The sequence below is a fragment of the Moschus berezovskii genome, chromosome 16 (assembly GCF_049115385.1).
Source record: "Moschus berezovskii isolate FMDL1 chromosome 16, NW_MosBer_1.0, whole genome shotgun sequence".
Taxonomy (NCBI): domain Eukaryota; kingdom Metazoa; phylum Chordata; class Mammalia; order Artiodactyla; family Moschidae; genus Moschus; species Moschus berezovskii.
Window position 1 is genome coordinate 5957943 of NC_142475.1, and position 23700 is coordinate 5981642.

The 23700-nt window shown below is 41.1% G+C and overlaps 1 protein-coding gene across 1 annotated transcript in view; it reads right to left on the reverse strand.

Annotated features, from left to right (window-relative positions):
* CNGB3 (cyclic nucleotide gated channel subunit beta 3) overlaps window positions 1-23700 on the reverse strand; it is a 194958-nt gene that overhangs the window by 36076 nt on the left and 135182 nt on the right. The window contains exons 12-14 of the mRNA XM_055432099.2: window positions 22700-22859; window positions 20737-20834; window positions 2097-2180 (exon numbers count right to left, since the gene is read on the reverse strand). Of these exons, the coding sequence (XP_055288074.2) occupies window positions 2097-2180; window positions 20737-20834; window positions 22700-22859 (342 nt within the window). The remainder of the gene's footprint in view (window positions 1-2096; window positions 2181-20736; window positions 20835-22699; window positions 22860-23700) is intronic.

A 23700-nucleotide genomic window follows, 5' to 3' on the forward strand; every position in this document is an offset into this window, starting at 1 on the left:
TGAGCATTCTTTGGCATTCCCTTTCTTTGGGATTGGAATGAAGATTGACCTTTTCCAGTCATGTGGTCATTGCTGAGTTTTCCCAGTTTGTTGGCATACTGAGTGCAGCACTTTCACAGCATCATCTTTCAGGATTTGAAATAGCTCAACTGGAATTCCATCACCTCTACTAGCTTTGTTCGTAGTGATGCTTTCTAAGGCCCACTTGACTTAACATTCCAGGATATCTGGCTCTAGGTGAGTGATCACACCATCATGATTATCTTGGTCGTGAAGATCTTTTTTGTACAGTTCTTTCATGTATTCTTGCCACCTATTCTTAATATCTTCTGCTTCTGTTAGGTCCATACCATTTCTGTTTAGATTTTCACAAAGATCACGTCTGACAATCTGACAATCTCCCCATCTCTGAGTCTTCCAACCAAAATTGAGTACCTTTGCCACGCACAGAGTTGGACACGACTGAAGTGACTTAGCAGCAGCAGCAGAAGCCACCACACAAATTCTGTGTTCCCGTCACAGAAGTTAGCACATTTTGGAGTTATGCATTTATTTAATTTTATCTGTTTATTGTTTGTCTCTTCCATCAGGCCAGTGATACTCAACTATGGCTGCATGTGAGAATCATCTGGGAGGCTTAAAAAATGTTGATATGTGGGCTTTACCAAGCCAATTGAATTGCTGGGATGGAGCCCAGACTTCTAAATTCTGGTGATTCTGATGTAGACTGTAGACTGTTTATTGAATACCCCAGGATCAGACAGTAGGCCACTGAAGGACAAGAACCACCCTTTTCTGCTCGTTGCTGAATAAATCCAGTATCTAGCACAGTGCCTGGCCCATAGCACTTCAGATTTACTGAGTTTCACTGAGTAAACGACACTAAAGTTTTCCAGCTTTTGACTTGTATGCACTCTGTCTGTAGACACCGTTCCTTCCTTTCTGCCTGAGCTCATGTGCACTGCTTTCCTTTATCTGGAATGCCGGCTTCTTCTTTCTCCCAGTTCACGCCGATTCATTTTTCAGGACTTTGCTTATCCAGCATCTTTCTAGCGGCTCTTACCGGTGCCCCAGGGAGAAACATCCCCGATCCGTGTCCTACCACAGCTTGCGCTTACTTCCCCACCACGTTTAACACACTGTTTTGGGAGGTAAGTGCTTCCTACCCCTACTTGTCTGTAAACCCCCTAGGGTTTTGGATCATCTTCCATTTCTTTGAACTACTCATCTTTCTCTCCATTTAATTTTTATTGTTGCCTTCACAACCGATTTAATGTCTCAAGATGAAAAACCCAAGGTCATCATTCCTTCTCTCTCCCTTAAGTTAGTAACCAGAGATGTGCAAAAATACTCACTTTGGAGTTATTTATAACAGCAAACACTTGGAAATTGATTATGATACATTCACAGACCGGAATACTACGCAGCTTTAAAAAAGAGGTTGTAGATCACTTCCTGAGATATATTGTGATGTGACAAAGCAAGTTTCACACATAAGGGAGGTATGATGCTAATTTTATGAAACAAGATCTAACTATCCATCAATCGATTTATAAAAGAGGTAGGTTGAAATATATTAATAGTGGTTATTTATGGATGGCGGAGTTTTTGGCTTTGTGCTTTTATGTGTTTCCCATGTTAAAAATAATGACCATGTATTACTTTGTAATTACAGTAAACTTTTAAAAATATGGCGTTGATTATCCACTAACTGGGTGAGCTAAATGGAGGTAACTGATGGTTTGCTGAAGACATAAAAGGGGCAGAACCACCTTTCACTTCTTAAGGGAAGAGGTGGAATTAAGGGAAGGTCTTTGGAGTTCATGGGGTATGACAGTTGATGACTTCCGTATACACACACCAACTTTTCGGACCACCCACACTCATATCCTGTAAGTAATAAAATCCGTATTGTCTTATTCTGTTTTGAACTCTGAAAGCACATTATTGTTTCACAGAATTGCATCTCATGATTATTTTCATACTTTGGAACTCACCCTGGGCAGATTCTGTTTAAACTATTCTCCTGACTTAAATCTGAACTCCTCAAATTATTTATTTATGAGTCACGCATTCGAAAAATTGCAGGCACGCACCTTTTTGCAGACAAAGTCACCAGGTAAATAGACAATGGACTTCAATCTTAGCAGCATGTCATAAATCATCTGTGTGTCACAGCCCTAAAGAAAAAATAATAAAGAGAAAAATAAACCTTACTGATGCAGCTAAAAGGCAAATATTCCAAGAGATTTTAAAAGGCAGTGGAAATAAACAGTAATAGATTTTTGTCTGTGTTGATGCTAAAGTATTAGTTGCCAGTGGATATGGACTTGTCTTAACTCAAAATTTAGAAAAAAAAATACCTACAGTATAATAGTTAGAATTTAGATGTTGGTCAGACATATTAGATCCCCCTGGAGAAGGGACTAGCTACACACTCCAGGATTCTTGCCTGGAAAATCTCATGGAGGGAGGAGCCTGGCGGGCTAAAGTCCAGAGGGTCACAAAGAGTCAGATACAGCTAAGCGACTGAGCATGTGCTCATGCAGATATATTTGGGTTTTAATCCTTTTTCCACTACTTACTGCTATGTATCTACATATCTCATGGCCTCATTTTCCTAGTCCGTTAAATGGGAGTTAAATGGTGCTAATTTTGTAATAGTAAAATTTTACTCATGTAAAACTTAACATAATCTTAATAAGTGATAAGTATTAAAGATTATGGTAATGTAATGGTAATAACAATTGATTATTAATATATTAACACTGACATATAAAATATTTGTCACATACTTTTATTTTTAATAACATCTTTCATACTATTGTGAGATATTGCATTTGCAAACTTGTATATTTTTCTTTCCCAACTTGTCATCTTCTTTAACTGAACTTAAGAGATATAAAAACAATATCTGTTAAATAAATGACTGTTCATATTCACTTCAGTAGGTAAGAAATAAATCTGATTTGTTTGAAAATATGTCTATATTTGTTCTCTGTCTAAATAATTATAATTTATCTATGTGTGTGTGCTTAGTCACTCAGTCGTGTCCAATTCTTGGCAACCCCATGAACTGTAACCTGCAGGTTCCTCTATCCCTGGGGATTCTCCAGGCTGGAATACTGGAGTGGGTAGCCATTTCCTTCTCCAGGGGATCTTCCAAACCCAGGGAGTGAACCCAGGTCTCACATATTGCAGGCAGATTTTTAACATCTGAGCCACCAGGGAAGCCAATAATTTATCTATAAAATAGGTTAAAGAAAAATCTGTAGATGCTCCAAAAATCTCACTTCATATAATGATTTTGAATTTTCTACTTTCATTAGACTTTCTACTCCTCATAGTCAACAAAACAGTCCAAAGTGCAGTACTTGGATGCAATCTCAAAAACGACAAAATGATCTCTGTTCATTTCCAAGGCAAACCATTCAATATTACAGTAATCCAAGTCTATGCCCCAATCAGTAATGCTGAAGAAGCTGCAGTTGAACCTTTCTATGAAGACCTACAAGACCTGATAGAACTAAGACTCAAAAAAGAAGCCCTCTTCATTAGAGGGGACTGGAATGTATCAAGAGATACTGGAGTAACATGCAAATTTGAGCTTGGAGTATAAAACGAAGCAGGGCAAAGACTAACAGAGTTTTGCCACGAGAACGCACTGGTCATAGCAAGCACCTTCTTCCAACAATAAAGAGAAGATTCTCCACATGGACATCACCGGATGGTTAACACTGAAATCAGATTGATTATATTCTTTGAAGCCAAAGATGGAGAAGTTCTAAACAGTGAGCAAAAGCAAGACTGGGAGCTGACTGTGGTTCAGATCGTGAACTCCTTATTGCTAAAACAGACTTATATTGAAGAAAGTAGGGAAAACCACTAGACCATTCAGGTATGACCTAAATTAAATCCCTTACATTGCATTACAGTGGAAGTGACAAATAGATTCAAGCGATTTGATCTGATAGGCAGAGGGCCTGAAGAACTATAGATGGAGGTTTGTGACATTGTACAGGAGGCAGCGGTCAAGATGGTCCCCAAGAAAAAGAAATGCAAAAAGGCAAAATGATTGTCTGATGAGGCCTTACAAATAGCTGAGAAAAGAAGAGAAGCTAAAGGCAAAGGTGAAAAGGAAAGATATACCCACTTGAATGCACAGTTCCAAAGACTAGCAAGGAGAAATAAGAAAGCCTTCCTCAGGGATCAGTGCAAAGAAATAGAGGGAAACAATAGAGTGGGAAAGACTAGCGATCTCTTCAAGAAAATTAGAGATTCCAAGGGAACATTTCATGCAAAGATGGGCTCGATAAAGGACAGAAAAGGTATGGACCTAACAGAAGGAGAAGATATTAAGGAGGTGGCAAGAATACACAGAAGAACTGTACAAAAAAGATCTTCATGACTCAGATAACAACGATGGTGTGATCACTCACCTAGAGCCAGACATCCTGCAATATGAAGTCAAGTGGGCCTTAGGAAACATCACTACGAACAAAGCTAGTGGAGGTGATGGAATTCCAGTTGAGCTATTTCAAATCCTAAAAGATGATGCTGTGAAAGTGCTGCACTCAATATGCCAACAAACTGGGAAAACTCAGCAGTGGCCACAGAACTGGAAAAGGTCCGTTTTCATTCCAATCCCAAAGAAAGGCAATGCCAAAGAATGTTCAAACTACTGCACAAATGCACTCATCTCACACACTGAAAAGTAATGTTCAAACTTCTCCAAGCCAGGCTTGAACAGTTTTTGAACCATGAATGTCCAGATGTTCAAGCTGGATTTAGAAAAGGCAGAGGAACCAGAGATCAAATTGCCAACATCTGTTGGATCATCAAAAAAGCAAGAGAGTTCCAGAAAAACATCTACTTCTGCTTTATTGACTATGCCAAAGCCTTTGGCCGTGTGGATCACAACAAACTGTGGAAAATTCTTCAAGAGATGGAAATACCAGACCACCTGACCTGCTTTCTGAGAAATCTGTATTCAGGTCAAGAAGCAACAGTTAGAACTGGACATGGAACAACAGACTGATTGCAAATCAGGAAAGGAGTACGTCAAGGCTGTACATTGTCACCCTTATTATTTAACTTATATGCAGAGCACATCATGAGAAATGCCCGACTGAATGAAGCACAAGCTGGAATCAAGATTGCTGGGAGAAATATCAATAACCTCAGATATGCAGATGACACCACCCTTATGGCAGAAAGTGAAGAAGAACTAAAGAGCCTCTTGATGAAAGTGAAAGAGGAGAGTGAAAAAGTTGGCTTAAAACTCAGCATTCAAAAAACTGAGATCATGGCATCTGGTCCCATGTACTTCATGTCAAATAGATGGGGAAACAGTGGAAACAGTGAGAGAGTTTATTTTGGGGGGCTCCAAGATCACTGCAGATGGTGACTGCACCCATGAAAAGATGCTTGCTCCTTGGAAGAAAAGTTATGACCAACCTAGATAGCATATTAAAAAGCAGAGACATGACTTTGCCAACAAATGTCTGTCTAGTCAAAGCTACATACATGACTTTTCCAGTAGTCATGTATGGATGTGAGAGTTGAACCATAAAGAAAGCTGAGCACCAAAGAATTGGTGCTTTTGAACTGTGGTGTTGGAGAAGACTCTTGAGAGTCCATTGGATTTCAAGGAGATCAAACCAGTCCATCCTAAAAGAAATCAGTGCTGAATATTCATTGGAAGGACTCATGCTGTAGCTGAAACTCCAATCCTTTGGTCACCTGATGTGAAGAACTGACTCACTGGAAAAGACTCTGATGCTGGGAAAGATTGAAGGCAGGAGGAGAAGCGGACAACAGAGGATGAGATGGTTGGATGGCATCACTGACTCAATGGAAATGAGTTTGAGCAAGCTCCAGGAGTTGGTGATGGGCATGGAAGTCTGGCGTGCTGCAGGCAGTGGGGTCACAAAGAGTCTGACGTGATTGAGCAACTGAACTGAACATATTTTTAGTTTTTCCTCCCAGAACTGTTAGCATGTAGCTGCTTTCTTTTTGTGCTTGTCCCTGTCCATTTTTTAGGGACAATGTTATTTTCAGATAACTAATCCCAGGTAGAAAAGCAAAGGATCGACCCCCAGTTCATGGACTGGATAATAGTTTCTTTAGCACTCGTAGGTTTCCATAATAATTTCAGTAGCAAACACTTGACCTAGATCCATATAAAATTTAGACCTCAGGCTTGCTTGACTGATAAGGAAAGTTAATGATTTATGATTGAAGTATTTTCAAATAGCCATGGGTGAGAAGCATTCAGATGAACTTGAAGCTAGGATTGAACAATTCATTTGAGAAGCTATAGCTTTTGGTTCTCTTGAATAGAGAGAAAGGCTGAAGCCAACAGGAATACCTTCTTAAGCCAGTCCAACACGTAATGATGAGAAGCTGCTCTGAAACATGCCCTTGGTCCAATCGGAGGTGAAAGAGACTGAGTCGAGTTGGGAATAATGTTTTAAGTAAACAGAAAAACAGTAATTTGTTGTAAAAGTTAATCATGCTGTAAGTTATGTCATGTAAATATCCATAAAACTTTTAAGAGGGGGGACGCTTACTTCAGCCTGGGACTGGGGACAGTAGACAGCGGAAAGAAGGTGCTCATGTGGGCAACAAAGCCGAGTCATTTGATGAGTGTGATTTATATTTGCAAAGACGTACAAAGTTCCTTTGAGGAAGAGAGAAATGTACCTGCTTCTTTCTTTGTTATATATTTGCTTAGTGCAAAGTGTATAATTGTTATTTACATTGACTTTATCCCTACCATGTCCCATAGGTTATCGTATTTGTTAAGGCAAATGACAAACATTAACTTCTTTCTAAAATTTATCATTTTGCTTTTGGTAAAGCTTCTCTAACTCTATGGCTCATGTGTTCTATTTCTTTCAATGCTGTCATTGATTCAGAGAAATTTCATTTCAGAAATTGGTGTTCTGATCACTCAGAACTCTCTCAGGGAAAAAACACTTTAAGATCTCCCTCACTAAAGGAAGTTTGTGTTTTCGATATGTTAGAGAAAATTCATTAGAAATAGATTTGGAAGTTCTTAAAGCTTAAACGTGACTAGAATATCACTGCAATGAAGGTAACTCTCAATCTTTTATACTCATGGAGAATAATGGGTTTCCCTAGTGGCTCATATGGTAAAGAACCTGCCTGTAATACAGGATACATAGGTTCGATTCCTGGGTTGGGAAGATGCCCTGGAGGAGGGCATGGCAACACACTCCAGTCTTCTTGCCTGGAGAATCCCATGGACAGAGGAGCCTGGCAGGCTATAGTCCATGGGGTCAGAAAGAGTCAGACACGACTGAAGCAACTTACCACGCATGGAGAATAATAGCATTGCAAATGATCAGAAAGAGATCTTTTAAAAAATCTACCTACATTTATTTTAATGTGCATAATTTGAAATTTGATGTTTTTTTGCCTTAACTTTTACAATTATAATGTATAGGCCAAAATACAATATAATGTGTAGGCCTTGCAGTCTCTTGGACTGCAAAGAGACCCAATCAGTTCATCCTAAAGGAAATCAGTCCTGAATATTCATTGGAAGGACCGATGCTGAAGCTGAAACTCCAATACTTTGGCTACCTAATGCGAAGAACTGACTCATTGGAAAAATCCTGTTGCTGGGGAAGGTTGAAGGCAGGAGGAGAAGGGGACGACAGAGGATGAGATGGTTGGATAACATCACTGACTCGATGGACATGAGTTTGAGTGAACTCGGGGAGTTGGTGATGGACAGGGAAGCCTGGCATGCTGCAGTCCATGGGGTTGCAAAGAGTCTGACAAGACTGAGTGCCTGAACTGAACTGAACTGAGGCCAAAATAAAGTTTTTATTCCTTAAACAGTTCATTGCTGGAATGAACTTTGATGAAAGTTCCCAACTGTGTTATGTTATGTTAATGGGCATTATTAATTATTTTAAGTGTTGTTTTCCTATGGCAATAATTCCATAAATATAAAGATGTATGCGGCAGTATTGTTTTCAGTACTGAAAAGACTGGAAACAACAAAAGGGCAATCTGTGGGCAGATAAAAGTACTGAAGATTTGTAGGTTGCAATAGCGTAAAGTGGTTAAAATCAATACACCGGTTCTCTCTCTCTCTAGATATGGTTGAATTCAACAAATAATGTGCTCTGCACAAAAACAAGCTATAGAATATGTTCACTATGACTCCAGCTATGAAAAAGAAAACTGAACAAAATAATATTGCCTGTCACTGATGTTTATAGATAAAACGTAAAATAAAAACGAAGATTGGAAGGCTATTCTTAAAATTATCTTAGTGGCCACCTCTGGGGAGGGAAAAAGGAGAATGGAACTGAGGAGAAGAACTGATTAGACCTCAACTTTAACTTTTATTAATAATAGTAAAAATAAAGTAAAACACTCATCCTAGGATTGCTTGTGGGAACAAAATCCTCTTCGAGAAGGACCACAGTTCATTTTTCTCTCCTGCCTTTCAGGTTAAGTCACTGGCAGAAAGCACACAAAGAAACCTAATTAATGGAAAGTATTGGACCAAACCAGGAGAGAAACCTCAAAATAACTCAGCAAACAATTAGTGCTTTCCTCAGTAGAAATGCCCAAATACTTAACAGGAGAGCTGTTAGCTTAAGTCTTGACTTTCCTCAGAGAAAAACATATGAACCATTACAAATATATATTTTTATCAACATACTTGCATAAAATATGTATTAATTCATGTACATAGGCCATAGCAATTCTGTGTCAGAAAAAAATCTACAACTTAAACTTCATCAGTTGATTCTGGACCCTAATGACTGCTTTGTGGACAGGTTGCCAATGGCCTTGGGGCAACTGTGATTTAGGACTACGTCCTTCCTTTCTCTATTTTGGCTTAGTGAAATAAAGTTTGCGTTCTGAAGCTGTTATATCTTATGATGTATTTGAGAATAATTATCTCTGCCCCCTTCCCTGCCAAATGATTATTTTCTTGAGATTCAGCTTGTTCCATTATCATAAGATTAAAAAGAATCACATCCCAGGGTTGGCATTTTTTTCTTTATAATGCAGCTCCATTTCCTTTATAGAAGTAATTAGGAAAAATTTCTGATTCTCAGAAAGTCAGCACACAGCCATTGTTTCATAAATGTTCCTTTTTCTATAAAGTGAGCATACCTGTGAGAGTGTCAATATTCACTTTTGTATGTATTCTTCGTACATTTGCATTACATTTTATTTTCTTATTTTTATCTGTTTAATTCTCTCAAGCTCCCTGTGAGGCCTGACAGTCATTAACACATTGTCAACACTCTTGGATTTTAGATGAGGGAACAGAGGCTCAGGACGTCTATTGACGCTTCAGCTGAGGTCACACGTGGAAGATGTGTCGGAGGAAGACTCACCAGGGGGGAGCGCGCTGCTTAATCTGCACTCTGAGCAACAGGGCAAGACAGTGGCTTCCATCTCCCCGATGTCTGGCCAGGGCTGGGGGCATGCCAGATACTAAATCAATAAGCCCTGACATCAGTCATGAAGTTGTTAGAAAGCATTGTCTTTTCAACAACGGGAAGTTCAGTGCCGGATAAAATTGGATTCATATTTGAATAAGGCTCCTGGAGATTTGAATGAAGTTGGGAGAAGTTCTATTTTTATTCAACACATGAGCTATATGTTAGATGATGGTTCCCATACCCAGGAAGTTCTTTTAATACCAGCAAACTCTGAACACAATTGTCAAGTTGGTAAAATTTATCTCTGGGCGCTAACCTTCTCAGTCTTGAAGAATTTCTCCATTTCTAAGCTCATTCTCCCTAAGTTATTTGAAAAAGAACTCAAGATATTATCAGTAATATATAACTCGCCGGGACTTTCAGTCACCCTCAAGTATAAACAAGAGTCTTCAAGGCTTTTCTCAACTCAGCCCCAAGAAGCCGTGCTCTGTCCCATCTGAAACTGCACTCCCACTAAGCCAGGGATGGGTGATACTTCCAGGCAGGAATTCTGCACCCAGTCGCCCACACTGTCAACTATGCCAGTCATGTTATCGACTGGTAGCTTTGGGAGCAGCAAAGTCAAATGTGATAAATAATTTGCAAGGTACGATGATGGCACAACTTATTGAGTTTTAAGTGATCTTAGACAGAACGCTATACTTCATATTTGCAAACACGAGGAGAGTAATTTCCATCAGGCTTTCCCTGAGAGCGAATAATAATTCTCTTTTTCTAGGAGCCTCAGTTTCACAGTCAAAATGAGAAGTCACAAGCTGGATGCAACCCCGAGGATGAATCTAATCCATCTTCCTAAGATCAAGCATGGCCACACGCTGGTTTTACCTGGGTGAAAACTCCTCTGTGGATGAATCAGTTTTATTCCTCAGGGACAGTAGTAGCAATCACAATATATGAATAATGTACTTATATCTGATGTATTGATATAAGCGCTTTGCATGTTTTGAGTTACTGAATTATCACACAACAGCCAAGGATGTCATCTTATTTATGTAAAGTTTGCCTGCCTTCTGGGAGGCAGTGGAGAGCAGTGACCATAGGGGCACAGGGTCTGAGGCACCCCACTGGTGCTTCAGACAGAGCGACTGCTCAGCATGTTTCGCTGAGTGGAGTTCATCTGGGTTATAAGCTCAGAATACTTTCAACAAGTCTAGCAACAGTATTTGGAGAAGGCAGTGGCACCCCACTCCAGTGTTCCTGCCTGGAAAATCCCAGGGATGGAGGAGCCTGGTGGGCTGCCCTCTATGGGGTCGCACAGAGTTGGACACGACTGAAGCAACTTAGCAGCAGCAGCAGCAATAGTATTACTGATACCACCGTGGTTAAACATCAAGTTAAAAATGAAAAGAGGTGAGCCTCCTGCAATGCTCTGACTTCAGGCCCCTGGGAAGGAATGACGGCGCCTTTCCCATCCCACCCCTGCCTCAGTTTGCATCACAGACGAAACTCGTCCCCGAGAGCTTCCTGTCTCCCACATCACAGCCTTTCCAGGCTCTGCTTGCCACACAAGGGAGAGTCTCAGCCGCCCCTGAGGGGTCCTGGTTGGGAGGCGGTCCGCATTTTCCCCGGAGCAGCAAACAGTGAGACGCTTCGTGCTTTCCTCGACAGGCCGGTGGTACCTACGCTTCCAGTTTGGTGTCTTTCCTCTCCCACCTTGGAGCTGGGGCTCTGTGTGCTCAGTCGTGTCCAACTCTTTGCAAACCCCTGGATGTCCATGGAATTTTCCAGGCAAGAATTCGGGAATGGGTTGCCATTTCCTACTCCCGGGGTCTCCCCAACCCAGGGATGGAACTCACGTCTCTGTGTCTCTTGCATTGGCAGATGGATACCACCGCTCCATCTGGGAAAGTGAAAGTCGCTCAGTCGCGTCCGGCTCTCTGCGACCCCATGGGCTATACAGTCCATGGAATTCTCCAGGCCAGAATACTGGAGTGGGCAGCCTTTCCCTTCTCCAGGGGATCTTCCCGACCCAAGAATCCAACCGGGGTCTCTTGCATTGCAGGTGGTTTCTTTCCCAGCTGAGCTATCAGGGAAGCCGATCCGGGAAGCCCTACCAATAAGCAGGGGGCTCGTTTTGTTTCTAAAGAATGCAATCGTGATTCTACACACTAGGTGGCGCGACAGAACTTTCACTAAATTTTCTCCCATTTCTGGTAATTTAGTGGTAGAGTCAAAATGTTATTTCCCTAGCATTTAATTTGATAAAACATATTTAAAAATCAATGCAAAAGTAATAAATCAACAGATATGAAGGGAAATTGTCCAACCTCATAGGAATGACTCACCCCTTATTAGCTTAATACTTGAGTTTGGGCTGGAAAAAGAGACCCATTTTTGTGGAAAAAAAAAAGTCAAAAAATGACTATTCATCTCGAAGCTCTTTGGAAACTCTGATCACTCCATGTAGAAGGAGCAAATCTTACTAATTCACCACAATTGATTAAAAAGCAAAGTTTTAGTGAACTTCTGTGACTTTAGTTCTACCTGCTTTGAACAACTGAGCGACTTCACTTGTTCACTTTGAACAAGAGGGAGAAAAACCGCAGGAGCTGAAAGGTCTTAGTAGGAGAGCAGCAAAGCGCCTGTAAATCCAGGCGTCTGGTGTGAAACTAACCGATGTTCGCAGTCTGTCTGTGACGTTCGCCGCAGGATGCTCCGTTGCTGATTTTTGACTCCGGGGACACTTCTCAGCATCTTACCACTCATCTAGACAGGGCTGGTGGGGAGCTGAAAGCTCTCATCACCGAGCTGCTAAGACTGTAGCCTGTGCAGTAAAAATTTGCTTCCCGCTCTTTGGCCTCAGTCAGGTAAATAGTTTCTACTTTTTGTAAAATGAGGAGCCATAAAACTTTTCTCAGAGACCTGCTGTGAGAATTAACCGAGAGAAGGTAACAAAGAAGATAATACAGTGCAATCAGAACCCAATAAATAGTATCTATGATTTTTGAGAAGTAAAGAACCCATCTGACAATGCAGGAGACATAAAAGATAAGAGTTTGATCCCTGGAAGATGCCCTGGAGGAGGACATGGCAACCCACTCCAGTCTTCTTGCCTGGAGAATCCCATGGACAGAGGAGCCTGGTGGGTTGCAGTTCAAGGGTCACAAAGAGTTGGACATGACTGAAGCAACATAGCACGCATACACACAAAGCAAGGTACACTCCATTCTGTGGGTCGGCCTCATCCAATAAATTGAAGGCCTTCAGAGAAAAAAGTCTAAAGTTCCCTGAGGAGCAGGGAATTCTGCCTGCAGACTGCCTTTGGATTTGAGCTGTACCAGTAACGCTTTCCAGGGTTTCCAACCTGAAGGTTTTGGGTCTGTTGGTCCTCATGATTACATGAGCCCTTCTTTAAAATAAATCCCCCCCTCCAGTCATGTCCAACTCTGCAACACCCTGGACTGCAGCCCACCAGTCTCTCTATTCATGGGATTCTCCAGGCAAGAGTACTGGAGTGTGCCGTCATTTCCTTCTCCAGGGGATCTTCCCATCCTAGGGACAACCTGAATCTCCTGCATCTCCACCATTGGCAGGCTGATTCTCTGCAGTACCCTAATACAGGAGGCATAGGACAATCGGGTACAGCAAGGTATGTGGTGACAGCACTGGGAATGAAAGATCAGGGGCAGTATGGACCACCTTCATGGAACACTGTCTGTATTATAATTTGTGATAATCCAGCATGACTTACATTACTTTCATTAAAGCATTAGGACACTCACTGTTTCCCTAATAAATAAACAAATTTCACAAGGTTAAAATGAAAGAAATATAAGCACATTGTCCTTTGCAATGGAAAAGGTCAGTGTTCATTCCAATCCCAAAGACAAGGCAATGCCAAAGAATGCTCAAACTACCGCACAGTTGCACTCATCTCACACTCTAGCAAAGTAATGCTCAATATTCTCCAAGCCAGGCTTCAGTAATACGTGAACCATGAACTTCCAGATGTTCAAGCTGGATTTAGAAAAGGCAGAGGAACCAGAGACCAAATTGCTGACATCCGTTGGATCATCGAAAAAGCAAGAGAGTTCCAGAAAAACATCTACTTCTGCTTCATTGACTATGCCAAAGCCTTTGACTGTGTGGGTCACAACAAACTGTGGAACATGCTTCAAGAGATGGGAATCCCAGACCACCTGACCTGCCTCTTGAGAAACCTGTATGCAGGTCAGGAAGCAACAGTCAGAACTGGTCATGGAAGAACAGACTGGCTCCAAATAGGAAAAGGAGTACGTCAAGGCTGTATATTGTCACCCTGCTTATTTAACTTATATGCAGAGTACATCATGAGGAACGCTGGGCTGGAAGAAGCACAAGCTGGAATCAAGATTGCTGGGAGAAATATCAATAACCTCAGATATGCAGATGACACCACCCTTCTGGCAGAAGGTGAAGAGGAACTCAAAAGCCTCTTGATGAAAGTGAAAGAGGAGAGTGAAAAAGTTGGCTTAAAACTCAACATTCAGAAAACTAAGATCATGACATCTGGTCCCATCACTTCATGGCAAATAGATGGGGAAGCAATGGAAACAGTGAGAGACTTTATTTTTTTGGGCTCCAAAATCACTGAAGATGGTGACTGCAGCCATGAAATTAAAAGACGCTTACTCCTTGGAAGGAAAGTTATGATCAACCTAGACAGCATATTAAATAGCAGAGACATGACTCTGCCAACAAAAGTCTGTCTAGTCAAGGCTATGGTTTTTCCAGTGGTCATGTATGGATGTGAGATTTGGAATGTAAAGAAAGCTGAGTGCCGATGAATTGATGCTTTTGAACTGTGGTGTAGGAGAAGACTCTTGAGAGTCCCTTGGACTGCAAGAAGATCCAACCAGTCCATCCTAAAGGAAATCAGTCCTGAATATTCACTGAAAGTACTGATGCTGAAACTGAAACTCCAATCCTTTAGCCACCTGATGTGAAGAAATGACTCATTTGAAAAGACCCTGATGCTGGGAAATATTGAAGGTGGGAGGAGACGGGGACGACAGAGGACGAGATGGCTGGAAGGCATCACCGACTCGATAGACATGAGTTTGAGTAAGCTCTGGGAGTTGGTGATGGGCAGGGAGGCCTGGTGTGCTGCAGTCCATGGGGTTGCAGAGTTGGAAACACCTGTGTGGCTGAACTGAACTGAACTGTCCTTTTAAAAATTGAATACAAATAGCCAGTTCAGGTTCGATGCATAATACAGGATGCTCGGGGCTGGTGCACAGGGATGACCCAGAGGGATGATATGGGGAGGGAGGTGGGAGGGGGGTTCAAGTTGGGGAACACATGTATACCCAGGGCGGATTCATGTCAATGTATGGAAAAACCAATACAATATTGTAAAGTAATTAGCCTCCAATTAAAATAAAAAAAAATAATAAAATAAAATTGCAAAAAAAATTGAATACAATGCACAATTAAAGCAATAGACATATATCTCTGGAAAAGCTGAAACGAGTTTATTTAATTTATTAGTTTACTGTAATTTATTTAGCATAGACTTATTTTCTGGTGCTACATTGCAAACAAATTCTACTACATCTGCATCCCTTCACATATTTACAAAGTGGAGAAAAGTCCTTGTGAAATTTCTGACTGAAGATTCAAGATACAAACTTAAAGTATTCTTTCTGTTCAGTCGCTCAGTTATGTCCAACTCTTTGCGTAAAGTATTCTTTAGGGCATCTTACACTAGGTATTTGTGAATTAAATGACTTTCAGGTACTTTTAATTTACCCTAATCCTGAAGATTGGAAAGACACAAAGCATACCCGCCAGCCCCAATCCTGGTGTCATATTGTGTGTGTGTGTGTGTATGAGTGTGTGTGTGTATGAGTGTGTGTGTATGAGTGTATGAGTGTGTGTATGAGTGTGTGTGTGTATGTGTATGTCTGTGAGTGTGTGTGTGTATGTATGAGTGTGTGTGTGTATGAGTGTATGAGTGTGTGTGTGTATGTGAATGTCTGTGAGTGTGTGTGTGTGTATGAGTGTGTGTGTGTGTGTTTGAGTGTGTGTGTATGAGTGTATGAGTGTGTGTGTGTGTATGTGAATGTCTGTGAGTGTGTGTGTGTGTATGAGTGTGTGTATGAGTGTGTGTGTGTGTGTTTGAGTGTGTGTGTATGAGTGTGTGTGTGTATGAGTGTGTGTGTATGAGTGTGTGTGTGTATGAGTGTATGAGTGTGTGTGTGTGTATGTGAATGTCTGTGAGTGTGTGTGTATGTGTGTGTGTGTGTATGAGTGTGTGTGTGTGTGTTTGAGTGTGTGTGTATGAGTGTGTGTGTATGAGTGTGTGTGTGTATGAGTGTGTCTGTGTGTGTGTGTGCACGCACTCTCTCTCTCTGCTCCTGCCTGCTGGCCTTTTAAAGACATGGAACATCCATTTTCAGGGAGAATTCAAGATGTGGAGGTTGTTAACAGTTGACAGTCACTTTTTTGTCATCCCTGGATGTTGTTCTCTTCGAAGCAGCCCCGTTTCTTGTCCGTGTAAAACTGAAATCCGCGCCCTTGGTTTCCTCCTTTCCAGCTTCCCTGGCTGCAGGTCGGGCCCGCATGCCTCGGCCTGGCGTCAGGCGGCCTTTCTAGACCGTCTGTGGCCGTCTCCTCGTGCTCTGGTTCTAACGAGTGACAACGAGGCTCCTGCCTGGGAGCCTCCCCCTTTTCACTCTGAAGCCCCCCGTGGACCCTCTGGGCACACAAGCCCCGAAGGTTTTCTCCTTTGTGCCTGAGACCCTCGATGGCAGAGGTGGCTCTCAGAGAGCAAGCGACGCGTCAATCGGGTGTAATTTATGAGCTAAGGATTCCCTAGTCAGTCTATTTCCTCCCTAAGAAAATAACAAATTTGTGTCAACTACAAAGATTGTCTTCGTGAGATTTAGAAAAGAAATAAATTTAGGAATTTTTCCATACCTGCTTATTTTCTACTTCTCTGGCTTTAGGGGGAAAAATAACTTTTTTCATTTAACAGAAACATAAAAGGAAATGGGTTCTTTCTGGAAGGAACTATATCTTTAATGGAAATGTCAGGGAAGAATGAATCTATGTTTATATCTAATGGTAGCAACACGTGGCGATCTAACCTTTATTTTCCTCAATCAGATATTGCTGGTTTTATAGATTTCCAAAAATATATGCAAAAACAAAAGAAAAATAACTTTAAGGCTGGAAATTGATAACTTCCCAAGTCAGAGATAATTCCATAAAAGTCACTGGTGTATCAGTTAAAGGTTTTGTTTTCTTTAAAACATAACTGGTTGTTCTCAGTTAGTCTCAATTAAGCCAGCCATTGATGTGAAAGTCACTCATTGGTGTCTGACTCTCTTTGCGACCCCATGGACTGTAGTCCTCCAGGCTCCTCTGTCCATGGGATTCTCCAGGCAGGAATACGGAGTGGGTTGCCATACCCTCCTCCATGGGATCTTCCTGACCCAGGGATTGAACGCGTATCTCTTATGTCTCCTGCTTTGGCAGGCAGATTCTTTACCACTAGCACCATCTGGAAAGCCCATAGATATGTATATGTATATTAAAAAAAATAAATAGCAGAAACAAAAATTCTGTAGTATAATGCTTACCCTTATTTATGTGTGTAGCACTGATATTTTCTTGTGTATTTTATATTCTGGTTATGACCCATTTAATTGAATTCATGATCCCCGAATGAATTGCAAGCCACAGCTTGAAAATGATTTATTTAGAGGCACCTGTTAACCAAGGTAGAAATCCCTTGTCTCCCGGATAGAAATCAGAAAACTGAATACATTCCATGATGCTTCTACTTCACCAGAGCTTCCACTGTGGTGCTTGAACTAGAAATTGGAAACTGCTTTCCAATTAGGAAAATACATTTTAAAATCTCCAGGAATTGACCCCAGGGCACCTTCCCTCCCACCTCTCTCTTTCCTCCCTAGACCCCTCCTGTGGGGATCAAGACCATTAGGACCAAGTCTTTTTCTCCAAGAATGTTTTATTCCAGTAGATGTATCTGCAGCTCAGAAACGGGGTTTATAGTTGAGCGTTATTTTGCCGAAATAGGGAGAGTAAATGTTATTCCTTGTTCATTTAACAAACGTTACTCCATGTAACTACTGCTGCTCTTGAATTATTTTTCCAATAACTAAATATACTTAACATCTATACATTTTCTTTTGAAGCCACTCTTTTTTTAACTGAAGAATAATTTATATGCCACGAAGTATATGAATTTTAAAGGACAGATCAATTTTGACAAATGCATGCATTGTGGCACTTCCCTAGTAAGACAAAAAAATTTCTATCACTCCATAAAATTCCCTCATGTCTCCTCATAGTTAATATCTTCTTACCCACTCCTAACTATAAGCAATCACTGGTCTGATTTGTACCACTATAGAATAATTTTCTTTCTAAAATCATTCTTTTGCTATTTTCTTGGTTCTCTTCTCAATCCATACTTCTTATCCCCTGAAAGATACTCTAATTTGTCAAAGTCCTTCTTAAAACTGAGCTTCCCTTTTGGTTCAGCTGGTAAAGAATCCGCCTGCACTGTGGGAGACCTGGTTTCTATCCCTGGGTTGGGAAGATCCCCTGGAGAAGGGAAAGGCTACCCACTCTAGTATTCTGGCCTGGAGAAATCCATGGACTGTATAGTCCGTGGGGTGGCAAAAAGTCAGACATGACTGAGTGACTTTCACTTCACTTCTTAAAACTGGTTATTTACCATATATGTTAATACATATGTAGTTACAATAATCAAGAAAACTAACATTAGGTTAAATTTTAGGGCAATATTGTATATAACTCTATTGACTCACATGTAGCTTGAGGTCAACTAAAACTCCCAGGTATTAAAAAAATTGTTATAAAACTATTGCTCTTTTATAATTTCAGGACTAAATTCAGGATTTTTCTTTTATGCCTATGGAAGTTAATCTGGGTTTTGCTCATTGTTTCAAAGTATTCAGTTAATTTTAAGTTTTGTCATCTAATACATTTATAACTATTCCTCTTGCTTTGTTTCATCTGCCAGTTCGACAGTCACATGGTTTATATCTTCATTCAAATCCTTATGGAAATTTAGAAAAGGACATATCACCCAAGAAAAGGGTCTAGGATACTGACCTGTCTCTAGTTTCCTGAAGTCTTGGGTTAAGCTAATATCGAGAGTGACTCTGCCTGCATTTCAGCATACAGTGTCCGCTTCTTCATCTTTCATGCAAAAGTATCTTTCACCTATTTTCAAGTCATATCTTTCTGTGTAGATTACATAATAGGGGATTATCTCTAGTCCTTAGCTTAAAATCCATCAGTATGTTGATTTGCCCAAATTTATGGCTCCAGCTTGGACCTCTCCTCAGAACTCAGATTTATTTATCAAACTGCCTACATGACATTCCATCTGAATTCTGGTTCTCACCTCACACTAACACATCTCCAAACAATCTATTTCTATCTCTCTCACTCTATGCTTGCTTTAAAATTTCCTATTTGGCAAATGGCATCTTTGTTCTTACTATTCCTCAGCTTAAATCCTGAATCACCCTTGATTTTTTTTCTCTCTTCACACAAATAGCAAAAACTATAGGCTCTTTCTCTGAATGCATCCAATATTGAGCCACTTCTTAACTCTGCTGCATGGGGTCACAAAGAGTTGGATGACTGAGCGACTGATCACACACACACACACACACACACACACACACACACAAACTCTGCTCCTACTACTCTGGGTCTGAGCACCATTATCCCTATAGAATTCTGCAGATGGTGATCCCTCCTTAGCTTCCCTGACTTCCATATTTGCTTCCGTGGTCTGTTCTCCACACAGAAGGAAAAAATCCCTTTCAAAAAGATCTCAAGTAGGTCACCTTCTGCTCAAGATCTTCAGTGGTTTCTGCATTGCAGAGGGCAACCCAAAGTTTACGCCACAGCCTCCAAAGCCCTCCATTAACTTGCCCTGACTTATTCCGGTTTTTCCTCTCCTCTGCCTACTCTTGCTGCGCACCACTCTGCCTTCAGCCTCGCAGACCAGAGCTTCATCTCGTCCATCCTCCTGCAGGGTGCCCTCTCTGTCTATCCCTCCTCTCCTGCTCCCAGTACCTGCACGCTCACTCCCTTGCTTCCTGCTGTCCTCTGCCCCGATACTCAGTTGCCCTTCCCTAGAGCAAACCTTTCATAGCCAACACCACCCTCACTCTGCTTAACCTACTGAATTCTGTTCCTAGAATTATCACCTCCACACATGTTCTATATTGATTTTTCATTCCTCTCTTTCGAAATTTAAGCTCCATGTGTGCAAGTATTTGTTTTTAACTGTCGAATTCCTAGTAGCTAAAATGGTGCCAGGAACATAGTAAGAACTGAATAAATGTTTGTTGAATGAGTTAAACAGATGAATCAGTGAGTGCCCCACACAGAATAAGTGTTAGGTGGAAGACACTTACATGTAATACAATGCGTTAAGAAGAGGGCAGAAATCAGAAACATTCGAAACATTAAAATTTCTTTGCTATACATTTTTTCTTAAAAAAAAAAGGCCTCTAAATTTGAATTTGGCCATGTAAAACGTCTGGATCCAAATCATTTGTATTAGAGAATAATTCGGCGCTGATTCTCTGATTGTCAGGCTAATCCAGAGCTAACCTGGGACCTGATTGTCATGCATCGCCAAGGCATATTTGTAAATGGGAAATGATGTGCTTAGTAGCAAAGACATAGGGCTGTAGAATTTAATTATATTTAAATTAATGCCAGAAGAGCCTGAAGAGCTCTTCTTCTTTGACACCAATTAGGAGAGAGAGGCTGCTAAAGAATAAGTCATCTGCTGAAGAGAGACCCATAGTTTATTTGACTCTGCTGCTGCTAAGTCGCTTCAGTCGTGTCCGACTCTATGCGACCCCATAGATGGCAGCCCACTAGGCTCTCCCGTCCTTGGGGTTCTTCAGGCAAGAACACTGGAGTGGGTTGCCATTTCCTTCTCCAATGCATGAAAGTGAAAAGTGAAAGTGAAGTCGCTCGGTCCTGTTTGACTCTTAGCGACCCCATGGACTGCAGCCTACCAGGCTCCTCCGCCCATGGGATTTTCCAGGCAAGAGTACTGGAGTGGGGTGCCATTTGACTCTAATTTCACATAAAGTCTTCAGATAACTTTCATTTTATGAAAAATAGGGCAAAAAATCATAAATGTTGTATTCAGGAAAAGCTTTGATATTTATCAGGAAATTGATGTGGTTGGTGCCTTCCTACGAACTGGAGAAGCACTTGCCTTGAATAAGTCGACTTTGCTGATGACGCCGAAGTTAACGTCAACAGTGAGGGCGAGCTGCATGGTGGTCGGCAGCGTCTCAAGGAGATCGGACTCATCTTTGTAGAGATAAACACATCGACCCACAGAAAAGAGTCATTAAGAAACAATACCGAAGTTCAGGAAACATTAAAACAATAACAGAAACAAAATGCCAACTCCTGTTTTGTAAATAAACAGCTGCACCACTGTCTATATTTTCTCATGCCCATCACAATGGAAAAGAAATGTATTTTCACTATTGGCGACAGGACAGTTCTGAATAATTCCAGAACTTTGTGCTTGCTGAAACTTTAGATATTAATTTTAGAGAGGATGGGGCCAAGGCTGGTGAACAAACTGGGGTGGGAAAAGAATCTGGTTCCCATGTTCTGATTCCACAGCCCTAACATCCTAGGGATGGCAAAGAAAATTGAGTATAACGAGTACCACGTGGCTTGCAGAGTTCTGTCATGATCTTATTGGACGCTTGGGACAACCCTAAGTATGTTCATTCCTGCTTTCTGGAAAGAAGAAAGGAAAGGGCAAGTGAAACTCAGCAAAAATGTGTTGAGTGACTTGTTTCTGCGTAAGTGGTGAGTGGCTGAGCTGGGAGCGAAATCTAAAGAAGAAATGTGTTAAGTGAGCAAATTCAAATGACTGTTATCTCCTTGCTTATTAACTCAATGAACTGTGTGAATACATTAAAGATTTCTCTACCTGTGAATTAAATGATGGGCCTTTAGGCTGATAAAATGGTCCTGAACAAGACTACTCATTCTTAGTCTATAGTATAGTATGGATTTCTGAGGGCTGATTACGTGTGATGTTTTCTTACATCCATTTAGGAAAAAAAATCCATGCTGTCTAATTTTGATTCAAATATTGATTCTAAATATGAAAGTCCTTTGTATGAAAATAAAGCTCTTTGTTTCCAAGGGCTGCTTATCTCCAGGTCCTTCCTAAGCCAAGGGTTTGGAGCCTGGTCCACTGGGAGAGAAGGAAGGGGTCTGCTACCCTTTCTCTCCCTGCTCCTCCCCCTGGTGAGAGGCCCTCAGGAATATTTGTGGGTGCTTAGGAAAAGGTTTGCTTTTTGTCATTTAGATTCAGGAAGATGTTCTAAACCTGTTGTTGGCATCTCTTAAGACTGGCAGAGAGGAGAAGAAAACCATCAACAACCAGTGGTTATTACCTGCTTTTTGGGAACTTTCATGATTTGGGAATCACACTGTAATTTGCATTCTGAAGGCAGTAGCCTTTTTGACTTCTCAGTAGCACCAGTTCTTATTTTTATAGGGTGAGGTGCAAACTAAAAGTTGAATCTGATTATTGTTAAGTAGCATATTGTCTTTAACTTACTGTATATCTTTTAGTAAACGTTATTTTTACCTCCAGTGCGATGGTACTAACAGTAGACACCGTGACTGATGAAGGGTCTCCTGGAAGAGACCTGTAGCTGAGCGTGGCCTGAAAGATCGCTGCTCTGAGCGCTGAGCTCTGGGAAGAGGATGATATTGCAGAGAGCACAAGAGTTTGGAGAGCAGGTGCACGTCTGAGCTCAGTTTAGGCCATTTGCTGGCTCTGTGCCCTTGGTCAATGTTTTTTCAGTTAGAAGCCTCCATTTCCTTGTCTCCTAAAAGGGGGTTGGTAACACCTAATTTTCCCCATTTTTTTGGGGGGTGAAGATTAGATGAGGTAATGTGTGTAGTATCTAGCATCTGTTGGGCACTGAATAAAATTTAGCAAGCCTTCCAGGATTTGCATAATCAGTAAGTTATGTCTGATTTGAGAAAAGAATCCCATGGTATTAAACGAGTGCTTTAAAGATTATTTAGTTGTTTCCCAATCTTTTGCTCAAATCCAATTAGTCTCTGCTGCTGTCTTACAGGATTTTCATTATGGGACACGGTTTACCGGGACTTAATCGGTAATTTGCAATGCTTACCTAGCATTCTTTGAGATGCCCATGTATATTCGTACCAAGTCCGGACCCGATTCTGCACAATCTTAGGAATGGAGTAAGTATTCATATAGGCAATGGTGTGGTCCATGCAGATGCGGAAGTTGTTCTGATTGGCTGTAGCCGCCCCAATTACATCTTGCATCTAAAACCACAAATATGGTCACTCCACACCCAGCAGAGGAAGTGGAAGAGTAACTATAAGCCCAGTTGAATTAAGAGTTCTCACATGACACAGTCCATTCTAATGCAGACTACCTGATCTTTTAACACACCGATACTGGGTCCTACTTTCAACCATTTACTGATAAGATATTGGACAAATCATATCCTTTCTGACCCAGTGAGGACAATAGAACCGTTTTACCTACCATGCGAGGCTTTTGTGAGGATTCAGCCTCATAATGCATGTGACTGCACACGTTCTTCTTTGCAAGCTTGTATATTACCGCGAAGATGTTAGTTGATATTGTAAAAATATATAGCTTGTGCTTATGCAAGAAATGTGCAAAGAAAGTTAAGCAATTAATTATGTGGCAGAATGGCTATTCCATTTCTGTGAATCTCGTTTTGAAAGCATCCTTCACAGATTTTGCAGTGTGGCTGGCTATACGGACTCAATTCATCATGAAACTGCAACCTCTGTACTTCCCTTCGTGTTGTTTGGACAGATAAAATCAAATCTCATCACACTTAAGGCACAGTATTCAGCAGAAGTTGAAATGTACTGAAATTACTGAAGCATCATCCACAGACGTGACAATACTTAAGGAGCTGTCAGGTTTTGGTTCCTGGATGTTTATAACTCAGCCATAAACACCCACTCTAGGTTAAAAGCTGATCTTTAAGGTCTCAGCACAAAACAGATATATAGCCCGACTCTTCCTCTCACATAGAGGGAAGTGAGTGGTTGTAAATTTGCTTTGACTGTGGGTTTATAATAGGGGGGAAAACCTGGGCCTCGCTTTCACACTCGTAAGACTTTG